The following is a 24,532-nucleotide window of genomic DNA, read 5'->3' as shown; positions in this document are numbered from 1 at the left end:
AGATGCAAGTTGAGGTATTTAATCTTTCAACTTTGCCTGTTGTAATAGTACAGTGGAAAGTCATGTTGGCTCCAAATAAACAATTTAATAATAATGAAAAAAATAACTTTTTATTCTTAAGTGCACAATTGTACTCAAAGCTTCAATCTGCATAGAGATCTAGTCATACAGATATATAACACAAATCTCCATAGCACTTTATATATCTAGTAACCCTTAGAGCCACAACTCGTATTTTGTCATTTAGATTCACATTTGTATCATTACCCACACAAGCTGGGATATAACTTTTTTAAATACATCTAAGCAATTCAAAATAAAAGACGTAAATAAATTGCTTTTTAATGCAAGGCATATCCAGTTACAAATTGCCTTTCATAAACAACTACTTACTTGAGTAGAAATACAGCCATGCAAAGTGTAAAGCCGAAATGCTGTCAATGTGACTTGAATTCTCCAGAAGTTGTGGTCAATAATGGAGGACTATCAAGGTGCATGTTCAGATACCTGTGTAAAGTTAATTCTGCATATGACACAGCCAACTTCAATCAAGATACTGTTTTAACATGATAGCTGACAAAAAGACATTATGCCATAAATACGGCCAAAACATTTATTACCTGATCATTTTCCTTTAAAAATGTTATATTGTTCAATTACTGATTTTCAAGTTCAAATACAGTGACCAGCATCTTGTAGCCACAACAATTAGTTCCTTTTGCTGCATCAGAAACACTGATTTACCAGACAATAGAGTGGATGACATGCAGAGATTTCCATCTTAAGCAAAAGCTAAGCATGTTCTGAACAAACTGACAACATTAACAATTAAAAACACTTGCTAATCGACACAATGTTGTCAAAAATTAGATATTTATAGAATTTACGTATAATGTCACTGAATATGATAAACTTGAACGCTGATGCCAAGAGCGGATCCCATCCTCCTTCTCAGTCAAGTCATTTACTCCACAAGAGGGCCACGGCTTTACAAATCCCCACGTCATGGTAGTTGAAGTAGCACAGGCCAGCAAAGGTGACGCTCGACAGAAGGAAGAGGCCAGCATTAGCCATCTTGATTTTAGAGTCTCCGTGAACATAATCTGTCAAAACCTGGCCAAGACCCCTGGAAAACACAAAGTAAAATGCAATGCTGTTATTTTCGTATAATGATATTGAAGAATTCAAAGATGTCCGAGATATTTTACAACCTACAAAATAACATCTTATTGCAGAAATCTACACTTCTATAGTATCTGTACTTCCTACACCATTATTAACTATAATAAATTACATTAAATATAAAATAAAATTTTAAATGCAATAAAACACTTGGGTTTTTAAAACAAGATTTGTTTGAAATGTAGTCATGCATATGGTATTTGGTTAAACTTTCTACTGTTACCACATTTACACCCAACTGAAATAATAATAAATAAATCAAAAAAACTATATGTGTTGCCTTAATGTAACTAACAACAGCTTTGCTAAAATTAGAAATGTGGTCTTGAGTGCCAAAGGTTAAATCCTTGCACGAAGGGTGCAACAGTCACTCATGACTTGGCTTTGCAGACCAAAGCAGATGCCTTCATTATTCTCAACTAGGGATGTCAACGATTAATCGATGATCGATTAATTGTCGATAAGAGATGCAATCGATTAAGGCTATCGATGGTCGGTTAACCGATTCAATGATGGGCTGCGTGCGGCTCATGCGCACTCAACACGTGCGAGCGGCTGTGAGTGACGGTGACGATATATAAAAGCATCATCATTCATTCACAATGTACAAATTAAGCTTTTAATGTGATTTAAACTTTAAAGTACATTAAAATAGAAACAACATAAAAGTTCTTCAACATTAAATGCAATAGAAATGTAGTTACTAATCATTTCATCAGATAACTGTTTTATATCGTGCGCTTTGCAGGGCTGCGGGACACAGTGACAGGACAGGTAGTCTATTCATTCCTACAACTTGTTAATTCATTCCTACGAATTATTAATGTGGCAATTGTCCATGTTTCATTAATTTTGTTCCCTAAATAACCCATGATTTAAGTGAAATAAGGGAACAAATTAATAAATCGAACGAATTCTTAATTCATGAAATCTTTAATTTCCCTTCCCATGTTTACCACAGTAAGAGATGCGAAAACAGTTATTAAAAGCGAAAGATAATAAAATAAACCTTTTTTTTTTTTTAAATAGGCTATGCGAAATATATCCGACTTAAATAGGCTAATTAAGATTAACGGATTTAAAACAGAAGTGTGGGCGCACCATAAGTTCACAAAAAAAAAAAAAAAAAAGGATGACAACGCATTCTGTTTGTTTGCTTTATTTTACAAGAGCACAAATCTTCTGTTTTTATTGTGAGTGTGCACAAATGAAAGTAAACACTTTTGCGGAAAATATATATATTTTTTAATGTCTCAGCTGTTTCGATCGCCCCGGAGCCTGCTGCACACGTATATTCTAGCGATTCAAAGTTACATCGCAGTCTGTTCATTATCAAAATAAAATGTCAACTAAACATTAAAAGGTTACACTGGTCAGTTTAAATAGACCGTAGTATACCGGTCCTCTCTGCTGTTCCAAGGACGTTTTTGCTCATATGAAGAGGATCATCTTTTCCGTCTATATGCGAATGCGTGTTAAGTACAAGCCTAGTTTACATTATAAATAATATTTTAACATTCAAATACATTGCGAATATGGAAACATTTCGATTTGTGCCGAATGAGACATGAGCAATAACCTCCAAATAAATCTAGCCAAAGCCGCGCTCGCTCATCCTCGTGTGCACGCATGCACTGTCACGATCTAATGCGCTGTATGCCGGATTTTTAAAAATCTGACATTTTCTAGGACAGAATCCAGCAGGATCAAATTAATGTGAGCAACTGTGTTTTGGTGCAGCAGCGCCGATGTAGTTCACTTAATGTGCAGCGCAGTCACACGCGCTCCACATTTCGGATAATTTTATACAATAATGTCAGTTGAAAACATTGCAATTGTGCTTTAAAATACAACAACGAGCACCACAAAACCATTTAAAGAGGCGCGTTCAGCATTCTCCGTGCGGGATTGGAAACTGTCAACAAAGTAAAATGACCTCAAAAGTATGGCGCGCTCTCTTCATTTTATCAAATGATCATAATCGCATCTATTCATTTTATAATCCTGCTACTAGCATTTTATTCAGACTAAAACCTCTTTAATTCAAGTGAGAAAGCGTTTTGTGTGTGTGTGTGTGTGTGTGGCTTTTGCACATCCTGTCATACCGCTGACTGCGTGCCTGCAATAGACGCATTTTGCAGTATTATGGTTAACGATTAATCGATTAATTGATCGTTAATTTAAACGACGATCGATCATGGAAATAATCGAAATTTGACATCCCTATTCTCAACAGCTTTCCATAATTCAGAAAAAAAAAAAAATCAAGACATAAAAACTAACAGCAAAGGACCATTTCATTTTGAATATGAATATTCTCTTACCAGTGACCATGCAGAGTAAGTGCAGCTGCTAAAGTGTAGTCAACAGCAGGGACGGGGTAAAAGTATGCCATGGGTGCCAAACCCAGAAGAGCTATGCTCAGGATCCGCTCTCCCGTCCAGTGCAGAGAAGCCGCTTTGGACCCAGAGCCTGCTATTAAATGAAACAGTAACACATCAACAACTCTTCTTCACAACAGAGCATCTCTGTCAACAGAGTCTCCATCCTGTATAATTTATATGTTTAGTCTGTAGCGCTAAATGACCTGTGTTTTCATTCTGTCTTTCCCAGCGATCAACTTATTTCCCATTTGCTCTGAAAACCTGACAGGTGGATAGCAATATCCACATTTATCATCTGTTGCCTATTACACTGCAGTCACCTGTTAATACCATAGACAGTATAAAAACATGCTCATTTACTTGACTAATGAATTGATGATTAGATTTGGACTTCTGAATGTTAAATCTCTTAAATTCAGACCAAACGAAAAGGCTCTTGTCTGGCAGTACTGTCAAACATATTCGGACAATAAAATGATAGCAGTAGACAAAAAGCTCTGTATTGATTTACAATGTTTAAAACACACACACAATCTAAAATCACTAACCATAGTTGGATGGAGTTGCGTGGATCTTTGCTGATATCAAGTGATAAGGACAATCACGATCCTTCTTCTGTACGGCCAAAGGTCTGATGAGGGAGGAAGAGCGAAATAACAGAGCTGTGGAAAGTGACGAGAGTCAACATTACAAAGAAACTCAAATTTCACGCAATTTGATGTTCATCCGTGACTAATGAGGTCACTGATGGATGTTCATACAACGCTTATATAAATTATTTAAAAACAACCCACAGTGATAAATTAGGAGAATTTATTGTTTACTTTAAGACATTCCAAATAACTTTACTTTCTATAAACGCAGACATTACTATATACTAATAAAGTCCACGTCATCTTCTAATCTCAGTCTTACTGTGTGCGCCATTGCCTTCATCAAAACGTTTACATAAATATAATAAAGTTAATTGTTTAATTTAGAGAAAGCAAAGTGAAACAGAGCTGATAAACGTATTAAATGACAGGGTTTAGTTAGCATGCTAGCTTTTCAGTCCAAGTACGCATGCTGCGATTAACATGAAACGTCATTGGAGAATGATTTCTTTTACATACACCTTGAACTAAACAAATGTACTACACTACAGGATGAGATGACGAGAAGAAAAGCATGAAAACACTCAAACTTACGGCTGACACCTCTGTGGCAAATAGAACTTATCCTTACAAGAGCCGCCATGATTCTCACGAGCCCAAGGTCACTGGAATCACCCGGATGTGCTACTGCTGCCAGTGACCGCTGAGATTAAATGAACCTTTACATAAAATGTGCGAATTAAAATCGCTCAAAATATTTACATATACTAAAGTACTTGATTTTAATATAGCTAATTTCATCGAGTTGGAGTTCTAAACATGTGGGAAGTACCAATTTAAACAATTTTTCATTTATGAACTGATGTGTGGATGTTCTTTAAACTTAATCAACATGTTCGATAAAAACTGGTCACAGTGAAATTTAAGAAAAACAAAAAACATATAAAGGCCATTGAAAGTCTTAATTGGAGGTGTTAAAGTGGTGATATCTAGTCGGAGAGTTATCTTTTATCTCTTTTTTTCAGACTGAATAAATACAGTATAAATAGAGGATGCAAGACAAAATATAATAACAAATACACAATTTTAATAACCTATTATCTATGTAACATTTTAACACTTCACTTAACTTGTAAATATATAACAAAATACACGTAAAAACAATTTAATTTCAGTTGAAGAAAATATATGATTAATGTTGTTAATAATAAAATAGTCTGTAAATACAGTACTAGAATATTCAGTAAAGTACCATGTCAGTAATCTAAAATAAAATAATAATACTCTGAATCTAGTTGCATTGTTACAGGTTGATTAATAATGATATATTGTACTGAGTGTCATGATTCTTGCATAACCGCTTAGATCACTAGCATCTTAAATTAACATACAATTTAATAAAACATCAAACAACTCCAAAATGTCAACCACATCCCTCAACTCAATCTACTCATTTACTCCACAAAACAATTGGTATTTGACATTTAGTATCATGGCAGGTGAAGTAACAAAGTCTGGCAAAGGCGATGGTTGTCAGAGTGCATTGATATCCATTGTTTCAAGTCATATTTTGACATCTCCGAGAGCGTAGTCAGTCAAAACCTGGCAAAGAAAGAGCACAAGAAGGTTAAATTTCTAATAAGTCAACTATATTGTTTTCAAAATGCCTTTAGTGTATTATTAAGCACACTGTGGTGCTTTATTTCCTACTTTGCATTATTTATTTCATCTGCAGCTCTCAGAGCAGATTTCATGGCGGTCTCAATCCAGGCGTGAGGTCTGGCCGTGTGCTCTCCTGCAAAGTAAATCCTCCCCTCGTTCTGGACTATAGACTTACTATAGTCTCTCATCTGGAATGGAGTGAAGATGGCAAAGGCGCCATGGCTGTAAGGATCCAGTCCCCACTTCTTCACAACACCCCCGGTGTAGAGCTGGCGGATGTGTTCTCCATGGATCTTCACCAGGTCATTCAACACCATATACTTCAACTCATCTTCATTTATAGTCTGTAGGAATGCAGCTTCATCAGAGGAGGTGTAAGAAGCCAACACAGCGCCGCCTGATATCCCGGAGAAATTATGACTGGGGTAGTGGATGAAACGTGATGGCAGATCTGTGATGCTTTTCCCACCCCGGATGCCATCATTCTCCCAGAACCTTTTGCTGAAACTCAGCACTACTTTTGTGGAGCTGGAATAGTGCAGCGACCGCAGTGCCTCCATCTTTTCGGACGACAGAGGAGGCTTAAAGTCAATGAGGAGCGTTGCTTTGGCTGTGGCCGTCACCAACACATAATCTGCAGTGATGTTGGTCAGGGTGCCGTGGTTGTGCCGGTCTTCATATGAAACTGTCACATTGTTCTGCGTTTGACTGATGGCCTGGACTTTTGAACGCTTCAGAATCGTGGCATTTAGCACAGTGTAGAATGCATTAGAGAACGATTCAAAGCCACCTTTAAATTCAGAATACCTGAAAAAAAGAGATGTAGATATTTTGATTATGTTTGACATCCTCTTGTTATTTTAGCTGATATGTCCTACCATTAAAAAGTCTGGAGTAAGAATGTTTTTTTTTTTTTTTTGTTGCTGTTGTTTTTAAGAAATTATACTTTTATTTTGCAAGGATGCATTAAATTGATTAAAAAATAACAGTAAATACATTCTGGAAAAAATCCTGTCATGACTGCCACCAAAAAAAAAAAAAAACTGTTTTCAACACTGAATGCTTCTTGAGCACCAAATCAGCATATTAGAATCATTTCTGAAGGATCATGTTATAATAAATGCAGCTTTGGTGAGAATAAGAGACTTCCTTAAAACATTGAAAAAGTTTTGAATGGTAGTGCATAGAGGACATAAGTTTTAGTTAACTTTAATATCTTACGTGTCATTGTCATTTATATCACACTGGATGTAGAGCATCTCAGTGAGGGCCGTGTAGAAGAAGCTGTTCTCATTCAGGACATCACCAATCATTCGCAAAGCTCCTCTGCTCAGATTTCCCACGTTAACTAAATACTCCTGTTACAAATTGGATTTAGAGACATCCTGCCATAAAGCTTATTGTAAATGCTAATTAAATCTGATGACATATTACAGACATTTTACCTTAACTGAGTATGAATCATATTTGTTCAACATTTTCTCACAGCCCATTTTCTGCAGATCATCTTTTAACTAATAAAGATCCAAGAAAGAAAGGAACAATAAAATAGATTAGCAAATAAATGATAAAAGCAAGATAAGGGGAAAAGTTGTGTTATTTAACAATATTACATTGTTAATGAATTCATTATTAAATTATTATAAGTTTATCTGACTTCATTATTAAATAGCCTCATTCATTTTCCTTTTAAATAAACATCTGGCTGGCCAGATACATAAGCATTTTTGAATAAACTGAATTTTGTCTTTTCACTCACCTTGCCCAAAGCCATGTCAAACAGTTCTCTGGCACTTTTCCCCTTCTCCCAGTCATACACATGGTAGTTCAGGATGTCGGGGTTCTGCTTTACAGTGTAGGTTTTATAACGCAATCCATTTATAAAATAGTATGTGTTTTCATCGTCCTGTACGAATGGTCCAAACTCCAGGCCCAGCTTTTGTGCAAAATGTCTAAAAATCCTTGAAAGTGATATAATTGAAAACAAGTTGATTAAATTGAGAGTTCACCCAAAAATATAAATCGAAGAAATTGTTAAATCTTATTTTCTTTGTGCACAAAAAGTATTCTCATAGCTTCATAACATTACCATTGAACCTCTGATGTCACATGGACTATTTTAATGATTTCCTGACTACCTTTCTGTGCCTTGAACTTGTCAGTTGTGTTGCGGTCTATGCAGAGTCAGAAAGCTCACAGATTTCATCAAAAATATAATATGTGTTCTGAAAATGAATGACGGTCTTACAGGTTTGGAATGACATGAGGGTGAGTAATTAATGACAGAATATTGATTTTTGAGTAAACTATCCCTTTAAGTTGTGGCCTGCCCTTCCACCTTCTGACCACCAGGGGTCATTGTCACTTGAGCAGAAGTTTTGATCATGTCAGGTTCACATTTTAGATTTCCTGTTATTCATGATGAATAACACTTAAATAGATACATCTCTGCACTTTTATCTTTACTCTCAGCTGATTGTGGTACAGTTTCCCACTAAGTATTGTACTGTCTACCCTCAGAAAGTTACATGAGATGAATATGAAATAGAATTTGACTCTCATGGATAGAGATTGAAAAGAACTTACTTGTGGAAACTTGGGATCCTCATGGCACCGAGTTCTGCATACCAACCCTCTTTTTTGTCCCTATATGTTAGAATTCTTCCACCTATACGCTCACTTGCCTCAATAACAGTCACCTAAGAGCAGAGAAAAAAAGAATTAAAGGCTATGTTCATTTCAATTCTATTATAATGACGTATAATTATAATACAGTTATTAAATAGAAATTAGGCGTGCTTCTACAGAAAAGACCTTAAATAAACTTTAATCATGCAGTGCTTTACAGAAACATTTCCTAGTGGTTTTCTATAACATATAACCTTGATTACTGTCATTTTATTTTCCTATGGTCACAAACATGACTGATTTTCTCATAAGTTAGGAAAATCCAGGTCATGAGATTGGAGATGTCATTTGGGAACGTGCAGAATCTCACATGGAAGTGGTTAGTGGTCTAAAAGAATTGAACCCAGCAATATAGATAACTGAACTAACTTCTCATATATGAAAGAAATGGGGAAAACATATTGTTCTGCTTTGACCATTTATTTCTAATGATCTCTTGTAACTGGAGACATGATTTGCACCAGTCATTTTTTCCTTCAGTAGATGTGTTTATAGAGAACTCTGCTAAATGTTGCTTTGTGCTATGGATAGTGTTATGAGACCTTATGTCCCGCATCCTCCAGGAACTTTGCAGCAGTGAGTCCAGCAGCACCTGCTCCGACTATTACCACATGCTGAGGGTTCTCCGATGGAGGGAGACCTTGTTCTGTTAGCTTCAGAAGGTAATCATAATCAGAGTCTTGTAAGCATTTGAAAATAGGGTCTTCTTCTGTAGTTCCACCAGCATGGTAGCTGAAAACCAAGATCAGCGCCAGGACTGCAGGTACTGTTGAAAACAGATGTTACAGTGTAAAATGATAAAATAAAAGAGTCACTGGCAGTCAGGCTATATGTTTGAAATTGATTTTCATTTATACAAAATGCAATCCCTTATGCGATTAAAATAATGAAGTGTTCATAATTAAACAGTATTTGAAATGTGAATTTTTGAAATCAGATTCCAGTAGTTATGTATTTCGTTACCCTTTTAAGAAGAGTTAGTAAAATATGTATCAATGTGGCCTACTTTGTTAATATGAATATTTTCCATATGTATTTTTCACAGGAGTCTTACCCGTATTTAGAATTACTTGTTGCATTTGAGTCTGGTTTATTTTTTTATTTTGTTTTTTGGTTAAAGAAATGTCCTTAAACCTAACGGATAGGCTGACAGAAAGAAGCTGCTGTAGTAGCTGCATTTCCCCCCTCAGGCTACACTGTAGCCAACACTCCGTATTTCATTTTCCTAATAATAAGGTGATGTTTTTTATTTTTTTATTTTTTTATTTTTTATTTTTTTATGACAGGTGTAGTTTTGACAGAAAATTATTTGCTATTAGGCTACATATAGCATAAGGGAGTTTCTTAAAAGTTTTTTCTTAATTCTTCAACATTTGCTCCTACCTTTTTATAAGGTGTCAACATGGAACCTATGCTACTTTTTTATAAATATGCAAATTTTTTTAGTTATTTATTTTTAATAGGCGAACTGAACCGCAGCTTACTTTAAAAGTGCTGCCTAGCTAATTGAAGTTTTCAAAATATTCAGAAAACTAGTTCCGTTTTCCAGCAAAACGATCCTGTTTTCCCATTTACTCAATACAGGAAGATTTCTCCGCATATGAAAGTGGTTTCGGTTTGCTTTCTTTTTATGAGTGAAAAACACTCATGGCACCTTGGGAGTCCTTATAATTTAAACTTTGCATGTAGCCTACAGTATGTTCAGACAAGCATTTTGGAGAAATCAAAAGCTAATGTCCTTCTTCTACTCACAGTATTTACACGGGCTAAAGTTGTGAAACATTTTGAACTGTGCGTGCCAGAAGCCGGAGCGCCTCGCGCAACCTCTCTTGCATAAAGTGGAAAGCGAAACCTATGGAGAACAGAAGCAATATGCAAAGTTATGGAGAAATCTGGGCATCATAATAACCGTTACATCACTCTAAGAATATAAATCACAGACAAATTCAAGCTATAACAATTCAAAATGATACTCACAATCCACTTGAATAATTTACTAATGCTCACCTTCATATTGAAAAAGGGTTAAAAGTTGTCCAGAGCTTTACTTAACTGCTATATATTAAATCTAAGGTGTAATTGCTAAAATTTAATTGACTGAAGAGACAGAGAAGACGGATGAAGTATCTGGACAGGCTATTCCAGCTATAAATACTATGTCTATAACGAATCATGTGTGGGCTCCCCTATTCTGCAAGAAATATTTTCCCACACAGACTCAAGATTCAACCACACTGAACAAATTAGATTAGTGAGCTTTAGTATTCATTAACATACCTAATTTCCGCCAGAATCAATCATTTCTGCCTCTCATTTATGAGTTTATTCTTATGACTTTATTTAACATCTTGGTAAATTTCTATCATAATTACTTGTTTCCACTTTCCACCAGACATTTTAAAATCTTAGGAAAATAATTCATAGATCACTTACCAGGTATCCTGTTACTCTCTCCGACCGGTCTGCCCTGAACTGCTTTATAGACTACACCATGCAGAAACTGAAAGGATGGCTATGATGTAGATGATGTATTAAGCCACAAAGTTTCCGAGGTAGTCATGTTGCAGGTTAAGAAAAAAAAACTGAATCTTTATCTTCATGGGCCTATTTAATGGGACTTTTTTTTTTTTTACTCCTGACTACAGCACATGTATTCGTTTCAACCTCAAAGTTCTGTTTCTTGAGTAAGATCAAAAGGCTGGTCATAATTCTCCTCTTCCCTCTTATCAAAGCTTGAGCCTGTGTGAACTTGTCAAGTCAAGTCTGCATTACGAGTGAGAGCTATGTCACATATACACAGACATACATACCATTTAAGAGTTTGGGGTCAGTAGGTTTTTTTATTATTATTATTATTATTATTTTGAAAGAACTTAATTATTTCAGCAAAGACGTGTTAAATTGCCAAAACATTATATTAAAGAGTTAATTATATATATATATAATGAATGCTGTTCTCTTTCTCTTTCTTTATTTTCTATAATCTGTTCATTGAACTTTTACAGTAATAACAGGATACAGATACAAGAGAATCGTGAAAAAAATATTTTCCCCCCACACCACCCAAACAAAACCTTACAGATTTAAAGTATATACATAAACGTAAGTATCCACACATATAAATCACATACTCCAAACAAGATTCAGGCCACGATCATAACATCTTAATGCTTTGGTTAACACATTCTAAGCAGAAGTACTGACATATTAATTTTCTAAATAAAACTCATGACATCCCTCATGCCTCATTTCCAGATAAACCAGTGACATCTGAAGGAAGTCAAAAAAGTGCAACCAAAGACACTGAAGAAAGGAGTGTTGGTGATGCATAAGAATAGAATACGCTTTTAATAATACTTAAATTCGTCCCTCACACTTTATTTAGGGCAAGTGTGTGAGTTTTCAAAGGCTGGTGTGAATAAATCTAGATTTAACTTAAAAGAGACAGGATAGTTTGTGCTTGCACCAATGTTTTTATGTTTTATTTGCAGCCAGAATGAGGGTATGTGAACATCACAGAGCGCTCAACATTCTCATGTTTCATTCATACTCAAAGCCGGAGGGCAGAACCTCCAAGACAGAATCATAGAAGTAATAACTTATGCTAGGAAATCCCTAATATGGCCCGGTCCAAAATGGAACACTTCATGTTTGGACACTTCAGGTCCCTTTTGGACTTTTACACTGGTCACCACCTGTCCATGAGACCTTAGAGTGTCCCATTCATCATTTTAGCATCCAAAAGGGTGCTGTATTGTCCAGCTGTGTATTTGATTTCTTAGCCAATAAAATTATAAGAAATAAGAGAAAAATACAATGGGTCAAAAAAAAAAAAGAGAAAAAAAAAGAAAGAAATGACTACATTTGATACATTCGACTACATCTGAAATGATGGTTACTCCCCTGGGCTGATGTAAATTCAGCTTTGCCACTGCAGGGGGCTGGGATCCGGAAGGCCATGGTGGAGCCGGAGGGCAGGAGGAGCCTGACAGAGACAAAAGGACAGAGGGACGAGGTGAAGCCGGAGGAGTGGAGTCCCAAGGTGGCGGGATGATTGACGACAGACCAAGGTGGAGCCGGAGGGACGAGGGAGCCCGGCGGAGCTGATGGACTGACGGGCCACAGTGGAGAGGAGGGAGCTAGGAACCATGGTGGAGCCAATGAGTCGAAGGGCCGAGGCGAAGTCTGGGACTCAGAGGCTGGAGGTGGAGACAAGGGATGCCGACTGAGAGTGGCAGATCCACGGCGAATTCAGCACACAGATGGTGGGCTGAGGGTGAGCAAAGGGGCTGACAGGTGGCAGTGGTGGCGATGGAGATCCAGAGATGACAGGAGAATGCAGGAGAAGGAGGATGGGTGGTAAATCCAAACAGACTAGATCCAGGCAGACAGATCATTCAGGGCTGGCAGAGAGTTCATATGTAGGCGGGAGAAGAGGGGGCATATCTGCATATATATCCAGATTAATTTGATCCATATTAATGTCCCTAGAGCAATGCTCACCCTCAGCCATGGAGCAGTGGTTGCGGTTTCCCTCAGCACTCTCTCTGTCCATGACACTCTTCACTGTGACGAGCTCTGTTGCCGGCTCTCGTACCTAATCTGACGTTGCTGCTTCTGTGGCGATCCTCAGCTCTGTCACCATCCATGGCAATGGCTCATCGTCACGGCGGGTGTGAAAGATGGCAGGATCATCCATAAAATAAAAATAAAACCGACAAAAAAGGTAAAATGTGGGGAAACACGCCACTTTACTTTTATAAGGTCCAGTCTTCTGTCACGGTTTGATGCAGGAGAGAAGCATAACGAGGAAGATGATGATGATGATGATGATACAAAGTCTTTAATAATCCACATGGGGTAAACCATAGGAAGAAGGCAGAAAAACACCTACACATCAATGAGACCGCACAACCAAACACTGAACAGAATGCAACTTATAAGGGGAACTAAAGAGGGTTGACAAGACACACCTGAACATAATGACACAATTAACAAAAGACAGAATCTACACTGTAAAAACTAAAGGTTCCTGGAGGCACCTTTTGGGGTTCTTCACTTCGCCACGCCGGCGGAACCCTCTGAAGAGCTTCTAGGCACCACTCTAAATGGTGGTGGTTCTCTGAGGAACTTTCAATGGTTCCTGGAGGAACCCTTTTATTAGGATGGCCAGGAACCACCTGGGGTGCTTCAGGGCACCATTTCCCTAATTTCAGTTCTTCACCCCCGACCCCCCTCCCCCGGTTTATTTATTTTTCCTGCTATTGACATTTTGAATGATTTAAAAAAAAAAAAAACTGAAAAAATAAAACAAATGCATATAAAACATAGTTTATTGATAAGCAACAACAATATCCATAATCAACTTAAATAGTCAATACTGCACATCACAATCCCATTCATGGACACATCAGTGTTAATATTGCTATAAACAAATAACAACAACAAAAAAACATTTACACCTTGGTAAAATTATAAACAAATAAATGTGACTTAATTATCTTAGAACTTTAAAAAACATTTCATGTACCTGCAACAATGATACAATTTAAATTAATAAATTCAATTAAATTTTAGACACAATGCAACTAATAGTAACATTTTCTTTCCTGTTCTAAATTGTGGTAACTGATTGGAAGAATTATCACAGGACATTTTAAGAAATTGATAAGCCTCAAGATAGCTTAATAAACCAGTTTCTCAGCAGCGGAAGTTGTTATAGTTGGGTTAACTTAGAGAGCAGTGAATGGGAGAGTATCACAAATATTTTTGCATTCTCATTTACTCAAATAACAAAACAAAAACTCTACAATAGCATTTTCACAACTTTCAATCAAAGGAAAAAATCTGACAGCGACTGATAACAGCAGTCAGAAGAGAGAACAATGTCAAATTTAGCATTCCTCCAAAAGACTATGGATTTGAAACACCCTTGCATTAGCTATTTTTTTTTTTTTTTGTAATTTGATACAAATGTGATATAATACAAAGTATAGCGTTATTAATGCACATAATTAAAAAAAAATCAAAATATAAAAAAATGGTGAGGATTTACGACGCTGATGGCCGCTGAAACACATCATCAGTCTTATGCAAATGGTCCATGGAGAATGGCCAACAGATACAGCTGAAAAATAGTGCGCTTTAGTGTACTTTTAATTGCTTTTCTGTATAATCTTGAACAGAACATAGGCACTCATAGTAAGGTGAACTCATGTCGGCAGGTTCATCAGCAAGAAGCTCCTCACCATCAGGAAAGACTGCAGTGCTACTCTCATCAAATGGGGCTCTTGTTATTACCACAGCTTTTCTGAGATTATGTGTAGGCTGTTCATTGAAAAAATAAAATTAAATAAATATTTACATTTATTCGTTTAGCACAGGTATTTTTTTAATTATCTTAAAAATGAGGAACACCACAGGAATTATTTTGTCATATTAGTGCATTGATTAATGGTTGTGGGCTAATTAAGTGCACAATGTGTGTATAAGTTGTGTGTGTACACTACATATGTATACACACATGGACAAACTCATACTTACCTCATCATATACAGTCCAGGACAGCAGGATCATCATGTTACAGGAAGGGCAATGTTAGAATTACTCTGAAAACAATAAAAAAAGAGAAAAGAAAAAAAGAACTGTTAATAAACTATAAATAATTGAATGTTTTAGAAGGGTTTCTGGTGTGTCTCTGCAAAACTTATTTACACACCTGCAAAAGATGGGGTACGTCCAGAGAGGTCTGTTTATTGTCAGCCAGCATCAGACTTCAGCAGCTGTCTGTCCACTGCCTCACAGGTGTCCACTACAGAGCCACATTTCTTTATTAACTGATGAATAAAAAGAAGGGTAACGTAGTTTTTTTTATTGTTTAATTCAGTTCAGTGTAACAGTGTATACAGTCATATATAATTTTGGATTAGTCCAAGCTGAAACACCATTTCAGTTATTTCAATGTCAAATAAATAATTAAATACTTACATAGTGCTGCTCTGTGAATCCTTTGAGATTTTTAGAGAAGTCATACTGGATTTTCTGAGGAGAGAAAATTATCAAAACCAGTTTTATGTAACGTTACGTTATGTGCAAATGACTCTAAAAATAGGCTAATAGCCTAACGTTATACATGTACGTTAACATGGATGTGTAACTATTTAACAAACTAAAAAGACAACAATAATTTAGAAAAGTTGAAGAAAAGAGTTACAATGAATAAAGGTAAACAATAAACATCATGTGTAAGTTAAACCTAACTAATAATTATTGTTTGTGACCTTGTGTTTGTAGTCTCCATTTCGTCCCACAAAGTGCATTAGACTCATAAGCATCGCAGCTTTTAAATTAATGGTTAAAACAAAACATTTTAATAAAAAAAAACATACAGTTTAATGTGTCAGTGTATGAATCAGTATACAAATAATAAATCTGTGTATTTATATCGGAGCCTTTACTCACCTTGCGCAGCGGTTGTTTCTTTCTTTGAGGAAAGGAGCCGTTACTTCTTTGTATTTGAAATCGCTCTTCCACACGCACGCGCGCGCACGCGAGCAAACAGCAGGAGCGCGAGGACGCCAAGCCTCATGAATTATCTACTTCTTGACAACGGCTGAACAGTTATTTCTGAATAAGTGTAACTTATTTCATTAAGGGAAAAAAAAATCTAAATATTACTATTGTACCGATTGTCATAATTAGAGTTTTTTTTTTTTTATTAAATTAATGCGTTTAGTCATATTTAGTTAAATGATATTTTTAATGTTTGTTTCAAGGTAAACTGCCCTCCTTCTGATTTAACATTTAGCCTATTTCAATAAAACTATTTTTAGTTATTGCAGTATTTAAGTCTGGAGGAAATTAATAAATAATAATAACAAACATGGTGTAACCACTGGATGCCTGTTTGCTTGTATATATTCCCTATTGCAGAGAAGTGTTTTCAGAAATAATTGTAACATTTTAGTTGGATATTCTGTCTGTTTAGAAGATTTTGTATGTCTTTTTGCTTTTGTTATTTAATTTATTTCTGTTTTGACAACAAATGTGAAGATTTTTCAACCATTTAGGTTTTTTTTTCACATGCAAGTGCCACAAAACGAATTGTTCCATCACATTCCTAATACGTAAATAATAATAATAATAATAAGTCACATTTAATTTTTGTCACTTCTCTGGGTTCTTCCAGATGCTGGCTTTTACAAGTGAGATCTTCCAGGAACCCCTTTAATGTTAACAGAGCTTGCAGTAACCCTTTTTTTAAATGTGAGTTCCTCCAGGAACCTCCAGAGCACTTTGAGGTTTCAGTGTAATGAAAGGGTGACTCCAGAACCTCAGAGCTGGGAACAAAGTGCTTCAAGGATCCCCATGAGTTCCTGTACAAACTGCAAAGACTATAATGGTTCTTCCAGGAACCATATTATGAGAAAAAGAGCTCGGAGGCACTTAAAATACATTTTAAGGTTCCTGGAGTACTCAAAAGGATACCTGAGGCACCTTTAGTTTTTACAGTGTAGGTCACACATAGGACATGAGGAATGAAAACACCCCCCCCCCCCCAACACACAAAAAAATCTGAAAATGATGATTTTTCTGAACTTTACTATAACATAACATAAATACTGATAAGTATTAACATAAATAAGGAGTAAATAAATTGTGATAATAAATGAATGGAAATTGAAGCAAGCACCTTGTAGGTATTTTATCGTGAATCTGCTCAAATATCCTATTGATGAGACCACAACTATGCCTACAGTGATACGTATTTATTACAACAAAGACAAATATGTGCAATATAAAATCCCTAACATAGTCTAACAGACAACAAAGGCAACAAAATAAAGTAAACACTTTGTAATTTATTTGTAGATGTTAGCCAGCTAGCTAAGCTATTTAGTCTAATTAGTATACCCATACCTTTCATTTCAGTTTTGTGTATACAGTGAAAAATTACTTAAACTTAATTATTTCATTTTATGAATGTTAGAAAATAGTCCTAGTCATGGTCTTTTTCAAAAGACATTTATACACTTTTTGGTGAATTAAAAGCAAGCAGTAATGTAGAGGAAATTAAAACAACATTACACAAGCTTACATTTATTTTAAAGAAAATTAATTATAATTTAAATAATCAGTTTAAACAAGCAAAAAAAAGTTTCACGGTGTCAGTGTTTCCAGTTAAAATGTTCTAAGAAGGCTATTTTAAAATTTTACATAAACTTCACATCCTTAACTTGTGATTTTTGCCTCTATATTGATTTTTTTTCTGCACCTCTTCTTTGTGTCTCTTACTGCCTTGTGCCCCTGATAATTTTCTATTTAGAAACATTTTCATCCCTGGAGTTTCATGCCTTAGACTGACCCACTTTGGGTTTTTTTGTTTGTTTTTTTTTTGTTTATTGTACAGTTTTTAGAGCAAGGTGCTGCTGTCAGGTGAGGCAAAAGATAATTACATCATCATTAGGGTTGCCAAATAACTTAAGAAATGGAAAATAAGGGACAATTGTGATTTTTTTTATCTTTTACTCTTAAAGAAAATAGTGTTTATTCTTGTATTCTTGTAGAAAATAAGTGTTTCTTTTTTAAGAAAAGAAGGGACAGACTAAGGGATGCTCTAAATATTTTTACTGTACCCTAATGTAGGCTGTCTGCATGTGGGTAAAATGTTCTCAGAAATAAATCACAATTGTTTTGCTTAACCTATTTATGCACAGCTTTCTAAAAAATATTTTAATGTCATTAAAAAAAATGTCATCGGCCTTATATTTTAAGAGCACATAAATGGCAAAACTATTTTAACTGCATGCGCCATGCATAATGAATACATTATCATGATTATAATTGATATTATAATTACGTCATGATGCAGAAAGTGCATAAATTAAAAATTTTGTCAAATCTTATGATTTTTCGTTTATTTTATTTTATTCGAACAATATTTTAATCAGTTCGATGATTGATCAGTACTAAAATTATGAAATCTGTCAGAAATTATTTTGCTTAATATATGGGCGTAGGAGCATGCAATGGTCAAAAGAGGGCGCACTTCCCGAAAAAAAAAACTTTCGTGCAGCGCCCCCATTCATTTTGCACCCTAGGCAACTGCCTATGTCGCCTATGCCACGGTCAACATAATGAGTCCAGGGGCATGACAGTGTTTATATGACAGCAACATGGCGCAAGAACGTATATTGAGAAATAATATTCTAAAGTATTTTAAAATAGAAAACCGTTATTTTAAATCATAATAATATTTCACAATATTATGCTACTGTTTTTGATTAAATTAATGCAGTAAGTAATTTCTTTTTGGGATCAGTACGATTTTTTTATGTTTCCCTGGAAACACGTCTTTTGGAAAAATTACACCTAATTAGACAAAATAAATAAATAAATAAAAAACCGCCCCTGTATAATTAAACTAAACTTATTACAGCTGTTCTGAATATAACTGAAAATGTAAATAAAATTGTCATCTCATACTTATTTTTATGCCTTATTACATCCTTGCAAATTTAAACCAATCACACATAATTCTGTTGAGCTAATGAATGCAATGGCAAATCAGAAGCGTTCAGATTAGTCCTAGCTGAAACATGGGTGTTTTGTTCATTGCACATGTTCTGAGCTGTAGAAGAGACGCTGTTGCTCAGGCACTTTCCCGAGACTGAGTGAAACTGTTTGGCCTTCTTAAAGTGTGCGCTTAAATGGACAAGTGAACATAAACAGTTGGAAAAGTAATCGAATGCTAGTTAGTACATTATATCGGTGCATTCCATGATTCCTTCTTTATAAACCTGCTGCTGTCTATGTCATTAGTGTTAATCAAATCACAAAAGAAAACAAGAGAATCATATATATTATATTATATTATATTATATTATATTATATTATATTATATTATATTATATTATATTATATTATATTATATTATATTAGTGCTGTCATGATTAATTGCATTCAAAATAAAAGTTTTTGTTTACACAATATATGCATGTGTACTATGTATATTTATTATGTATGTATTAAATACACACACATACAGTACATATTTTGTCAATATTTACATGTATTTACATGTATATATTTATATTATGTATAAATATATTTAATATATAAACATAACATATTTTCTTTAAATATATACATGAATGTGTACACATGTATATTAGGTAAACGAAAAAAACGTTTATTTTAGATGCAATTAATGGCCAGTAATTGTTTAACAGCACTTATAAAGTATGTAGTATATAGTGTGTGTGTGTTTATATATATATATATATATATATATATATATATATATATATATATATATATATATATATATATATATATATATATATATATATATATATATATATATATATATATATATATATGTTAGAGCATTGCGTTAACAAGCGCAAGGTTGGGGGTTCGAATCCCGGGGAACACATGATGGGAGAAAATTGTTAGCCTGAATGTAATGTAAGTCGCTTTTGATAAAAGTGTCTGCTAAATGCACACATTTAATTTAATTTAAATGTAATATATGTCATATATATTAAGTGTTATCTATATCTTAAAACTTAAGATTTAAATATAATTTAATATTTTGATAAAGTGTATTTTAATTTGTTAGTGTGAGACGCATCTCAACCAGTGATCTTCTAGCCTATATGTATATATAATTCTCCAGTATAGATCAGTGATCTCAACATATTTCATGATGGCGTCATCTAGGCACGAGAACTACTGAGCTACTGCAAAAACAGAAGTTCAAAGATAATATTGCAAAGATGACTGCATGCTTGTTTTCCCCTCGCATTTGTTGGTCACATACTCCTTTGAAGATGACTCATTTCAGAAAAACAACCATTATAAAAATTTCATTCTTACTTTGAAATGTAATGTATACTTTGCCATCTCTTGGTCATCATCATTTCATTGAGCACTCAGTAAACACCCTGGCACTGAATGTGCTTTTGTGGTCATATAACTTTTTCCTCATGAAAGGACTATCATCTAGCAGACACTTCCCCAGGCTAAAAGCCGAACTGTGACAACGACATATCCTGCAGCAGACATAACCATATGCACCATGCTTGCATATGTTGTTCATGTAGCATGTATCAGAAAACAACATTTCTTACATTGTTTGGGGAAATCCAGTGTAATTAAAATCCTAAAATCCTCTCTCTCTCTCTCTCTCTCTCTCTCTCTCTTTCATTGCATTCCTAAAGCGGAATTTCTGATGAAGGAGGATCTGGAGTGATATATTGCAATACTGTGTTGATGCTACAACAGATCCCACGATATGTAACTTTAACCTACAAATCGAATTAAATAGAGAATTTCCATAATGTTCTGCTTATGTGTGTCATTGTTTAACATAGATGAACATAAATTAATATTCAAAACATTTTGTGAAAAAACATGCATATTCTACTCGGTTTGTAAATGTACAAAAAAAAAAAGTAATTATATTCTGGTGTCTTCTAGATGATTTTCAAATTCCACTTCTAATATTTAGAAGGACGTGATTAATTTAGACTTTTATTATGAAATTAATGTTTCGTGTTATCGCTACTTTTATTTTGAAATAACTCCTGTGCGTGAGTCGCGGAGGAAGTTAATACAATCTACTTGTTTTTGTTGCCACGTTCACGTTGCTCATTACATTTCAAATTTATTGAATAATAGAAAGGTCAGTTCATTCTTTACGGTTTTAAAAACACTATGTTGCTTAATGACTCAAACTTATTTTAACTAAATAAACCTCTAATTTAAATGAACGGTTGTGGTAGCTAGTAGGAAAACGACAGAGGAAACCAATTGGTGAACTAAGTTAATGTCAACAGAGATGTTGCCAGACTAAAACATGCCAAGTCTAATGTTTGTTTTGATATCTAATCGCTTATTTTTGCATATCCAGCTCATTTGCTTGGCTATTGGATTTCCACTAAAACGATTCTGTCAAAAATTGATATTAAATCCCTGGTTTCTCATACAACGGCCTTGTGTAGATTATATATAGAGCTTTTGAAACATTAAGCGTTGCTCTGGTGTGCTGTTTGAAGGTTTGAAATCATGTCGAAGGTGTCTATGGGTAAAGTACTGCTCCGAAATGTCATCAGACACACAGACGCCCATAACAAGGTATATTCTAAATTTGCATTATTATTTTTATATAAGCTGAATCAAATCAGTCTTCGTAATGATTAAACTTCTCACTTCAGATTCAAGAGGAGTCTGAAATGTGGAAATTGAGGGATCTTGAGCGACATGCCTCGTCTGCTCATTTACCAAAGCAGAGGTAAAGACGGCACAACCTTTCGTTTGTTGCTCATGATGTCTTTTTCTCTTTAGTGACCATGTGTATCTCTCATTTAGGGGCCGCATGCACTGTGACCGTTACTTGGATGACTCCGAGGGGTCCATGCGAGAGCGGCTTGGAGACAAGAGAGATGAGATGTCTGAGAGAGACGAGAGGGAGGCTCGATACTGGACCCGAAAACTGTATGAGTTTGAAGCCAATGATCCTGACAGGTATTACCGGTTGGTTTTGTTCTCATGGTATCTTAATTATTTTGTATGGTTGATACATGCTTTCATTTTTGTATGCTTGAGGCATTTCCTGTGATCACTGTTCTGTGTCCTCAGGTGGGGCCACAGTGGCTTTAAGGAGCTCTATCCAGAGGAATTTTATCCTGATGGGTAAGAAGAAGCATCCCTGCCACCGTCTAATGAATATTCAGCATATTTTTGCAGGATCTTTAAAGCGCAGAGGTATTTAACACGGTCTGTTGTGGTAATGCAGGGGTCCATTATTCTTCGATGATTGCATTCAAATTATTGTTAATCTTGACCAAAATTTTTGGAAAATGTACACAAAAAATTAATAAAAATAATAAGAAATAAATAGATAAAATAAAAAGAATACATTATAAAATGAAAATACATCACATTTAATTCAAAGTAAAATAATATTGTATAATGTGTGTAAATCCAAAAGATTCCTATTAAAGACTATATTTAACCATTTTAATATTATAATAAATAATTTTATAGAGTAGGAGTCACCAATTATGGTTTAATCTTAAACTCAATTTACCGGTGAAAAAAATGTGTTTTACAAAAATATATAATATTAAACTTAACTAAATATTTCACTGTCCCGCCCAAATTAAAATTTGTTATGTAGAATATATGTACATTTATAATGATTATTTTGTATAGCTTTGCAGTGTTACCATCAGAGAAAAACATAAATACAAATGTTAATGAATGACTAAATTCATTAAAAAAATTAATTTAAATTTCTAAATATTTAAATAATCCTAAAACGTGTAACATATTTTAATTGTGCATTTATTTAATCATAAAGTAAGTAATATAGGACTTAAATATAATTCTAGAATAATTTCATTCATAATCTCAAAATATTAAATGAGTTATATAGAATATACCAGCAGCATATTTTGCTTGTTAAATGCTATATTTATTTATTTCTTTCAGGGGAAAAGACCGCAGCAGTAGTAAACACAAAAAGAAAAAACACAAGAACAAACTAGACGCTGACATAGAAAAATCTTCCAAGAAGTTGTCTAAGAAGAAGAAAAAGAAAAAGGAGAAGAAGAGAAGGAAGACTGCTGCCTCAGGCTCTGAGACCTGCAGCGATGCAGAGGACACCGTCAGGAGGAAACAGAGGAAGAGAGGTAAGAGTAAGCGGAGGAAAAAGGAGCACAAAAACAAAGACAGAACCGAGGACAGCGACACAGACGACAGCCATTCAGACACAAGGACAAGAACGCATAGGAAGAGAGACTGCCCTGAAAAAGACACGCTGACCGAACCTCTGAGGAAAAAGCGGAAAAACTGGAAAGTGGCGAATGAGGAGAGATCAGAGGATAGCTCTGATGCTTGACTTTTTGATATTACCTGTCTGCTTGACCATGCTAACTCTAGACACATTGTTTTAACTGTGCATATCATTCATATCTGGGAGACTCTGATCTTGGGTTTAGAGTCATTAACTTGATCTTTATACCTCAAAAAAAAAAAAAAACAGACACTTGATGGCTTTTTTTCACCATGTTTGCATCCAGGAGAATTAGTCAAATTTTTATGAGGTTGTATGTTTTTTCTAAACATTTTTATATATCTCTGGACATGTTTTTTTTTTTTTTATTACTCATTTTATTGTCATAAAAAACTCAGGTATTATTCTACCATGTGTGAAATTGAATTAAATGGATTTATATATATATATATATATTCTTCAACCTGTCAGGTATGACAACGTGTGTGTGTGTGTGTGTGTCAATATTTGTGTGTTACCCACAAGTGAGTAATTGAACTGTCATGTGGCAGTTGTCCGGAAGGTGGCACTGTTGCACATCAGACGACTATCTCAACTCGAGGCTGCCTGTCTTTTAAAGGGTCATGAAACACAAAAACACATTTTTTGATATGTTAACAGATACATACGTGTTGCACATTGATTAAACCAGTAATGGCTGTCACAAAATATGTTACAAAGTGGAACCTGGTCACTTTTGCGCTTTTTGAGACCATTTCGTTCAAGGCATGTGACGTCAACCCGAGTCATTTGAGTGCTCATTGGCTGCACATTACGACTTGTTTTGAACGTTTGCTTGTAAACACCTACAGTAAATGGTATTTTGCTACTGTTTACTTCCGACATTTACTGATAATGGCTACTTCCCCTTGCTAATGTGTCCGCTTTCACTGATTCACTTGCACTAAACTGCCGGTCAAACATTCATGTCATATAAATGTAATTATATAATTAAAGCTGACTTTGGGACAGCAGGTTTTTATTCAAAGCTGAAGCCCCCCTCGGAACGAATTGCCTTGTTTGTCAGTGTTTACCGTTACTGCTCACTTCCACGGAGTCCACGAGCGTTGTGTGTATCGTAGAGGGATGACCGGTCATTATCCTGATCACACTGCCCTTCCCCAACAACCTGGCACGACGACTCAAAACAACTCGGAAAATTATCAAACACTTTAAAGCTG

General features: G+C 35.1%; 3 protein-coding genes and 1 long non-coding RNA gene across 5 annotated transcripts; 1 reads left to right on the top strand and 3 right to left on the bottom strand.

Moving 5' to 3' along the window:
* Window positions 1-91: 91 nt before the first annotated feature.
* On the bottom strand, window positions 92-4,914 carry sdhdb (succinate dehydrogenase complex, subunit D, integral membrane protein b). 2 transcript variants are annotated; one of them, XM_052576908.1, is made up of 4 exons: window positions 4,754-4,914; window positions 4,115-4,228; window positions 3,507-3,657; window positions 92-1,126 (listed from the first exon to the last, which is right to left on the bottom strand). In XM_052576908.1, exons 1-4 carry the CDS (start codon window positions 4,800-4,802, stop codon window positions 961-963), a joined length of 480 nt encoding a protein of 159 aa, XP_052432868.1. In that variant the 5' UTR covers window positions 4,803-4,914; the 3' UTR covers window positions 92-960. The 2 variants fall into 2 exon arrangements, with proteins under 2 accessions (XP_052432868.1, XP_052432869.1); XM_052576909.1 differs by having other exon boundaries at window positions 3,507-3,654.
* Window positions 4,915-5,229: 315 nt separating this feature from the next.
* il4i1 (interleukin 4 induced 1) lies at window positions 5,230-11,190 on the bottom strand. Its single transcript, XM_052575536.1, has 9 exons — window positions 10,943-11,190; window positions 10,262-10,361; window positions 9,052-9,275; window positions 8,408-8,520; window positions 7,581-7,782; window positions 7,267-7,335; window positions 7,043-7,179; window positions 5,870-6,628; window positions 5,230-5,761 (listed from the first exon to the last, which is right to left on the bottom strand). The coding sequence occupies exons 2-9, from the start codon at window positions 10,290-10,292 to the stop codon at window positions 5,755-5,757; spliced, it is 1,542 nt and encodes a 513-aa protein (XP_052431496.1). The 5' UTR covers window positions 10,293-10,361; window positions 10,943-11,190; the 3' UTR covers window positions 5,230-5,754.
* A 3,368-nt stretch (window positions 11,191-14,558) lies between these two features.
* LOC127972142 (uncharacterized) lies at window positions 14,559-15,783 on the bottom strand. Its single transcript, XR_008157014.1, has 4 exons — window positions 15,497-15,783; window positions 15,228-15,345; window positions 15,053-15,117; window positions 14,559-14,836 (listed from the first exon to the last, which is right to left on the bottom strand). It is a non-coding gene; the product is annotated as an uncharacterized LOC127972142 (long non-coding RNA).
* A 5,308-nt stretch (window positions 15,784-21,091) lies between these two features.
* Window positions 21,092-23,759, top strand: nkapd1 (NKAP domain containing 1). Its single transcript, XM_052575490.1, has 6 exons — window positions 21,092-21,197; window positions 21,571-21,649; window positions 21,730-21,806; window positions 21,884-22,039; window positions 22,154-22,207; window positions 23,009-23,759. Exons 2-6 carry the CDS (start codon window positions 21,581-21,583, stop codon window positions 23,415-23,417), a joined length of 765 nt encoding a protein of 254 aa, XP_052431450.1. The 5' UTR covers window positions 21,092-21,197; window positions 21,571-21,580; the 3' UTR covers window positions 23,418-23,759.
* The last annotated feature ends 773 nt before the right edge of the window (window positions 23,760-24,532 follow it).

This window comes from Carassius gibelio, chromosome B15 (assembly GCF_023724105.1).
Source record: "Carassius gibelio isolate Cgi1373 ecotype wild population from Czech Republic chromosome B15, carGib1.2-hapl.c, whole genome shotgun sequence".
NCBI classification, from domain to species: Eukaryota; Metazoa; Chordata; class Actinopteri; order Cypriniformes; family Cyprinidae; genus Carassius; species Carassius gibelio.
The sequence above is the reverse complement of the archived record's forward strand: the minus strand, read 5'-3'. Positions and strand labels throughout refer to the sequence as shown.

Excerpts from the sequence above, each read along its gene's own strand:
- sdhdb (XM_052576908.1), bottom strand. The coding sequence starts at position 4,802 with ATGGCGGCTCTTGTAAGGATAAGTTCTATTTGCCACAGAGGTGTCAGC. Across the intron at positions 4,229-4,753 it reads TTGCCACAGAGGTGTCAGCC|CTCTGTTATTTCGCTCTTCC; the intron begins GTAAGTTTGAGT and ends CACTTTCCACAG. Across the intron at positions 1,127-3,506 it reads CTTACTCTGCATGGTCACTG|GGGTCTTGGCCAGGTTTTGA; the intron begins GTAAGAGAATAT and ends TGTGTTTTCCAG.
- il4i1 (XM_052575536.1), bottom strand. The coding sequence starts at position 10,292 with ATGTTTCACAACTTTAGCCCGTGTAAATACT. Across the intron at positions 8,521-9,051 it reads TGGAGGATGCGGGACATAAG|GTGACTGTTATTGAGGCAAG; the intron begins GTCTCATAACAC and ends CTCTGCTCTTAG. Across the intron at positions 7,180-7,266 it reads ATGATTCATACTCAGTTAAG|GAGTATTTAGTTAACGTGGG; the intron begins GTAAAATGTCTG and ends AATTTGTAACAG.
- nkapd1 (XM_052575490.1), top strand. The coding sequence starts at position 21,581 with ATGTCGAAGGTGTCTATGGGTAAAGTACTGCTCCGAAATGTCATCAGA. Across the intron at positions 21,807-21,883 it reads GCTCATTTACCAAAGCAGAG|GGGCCGCATGCACTGTGACC; the intron begins GTAAAGACGGCA and ends TCTCTCATTTAG. Across the intron at positions 22,040-22,153 it reads GAAGCCAATGATCCTGACAG|GTGGGGCCACAGTGGCTTTA; the intron begins GTATTACCGGTT and ends CTGTGTCCTCAG.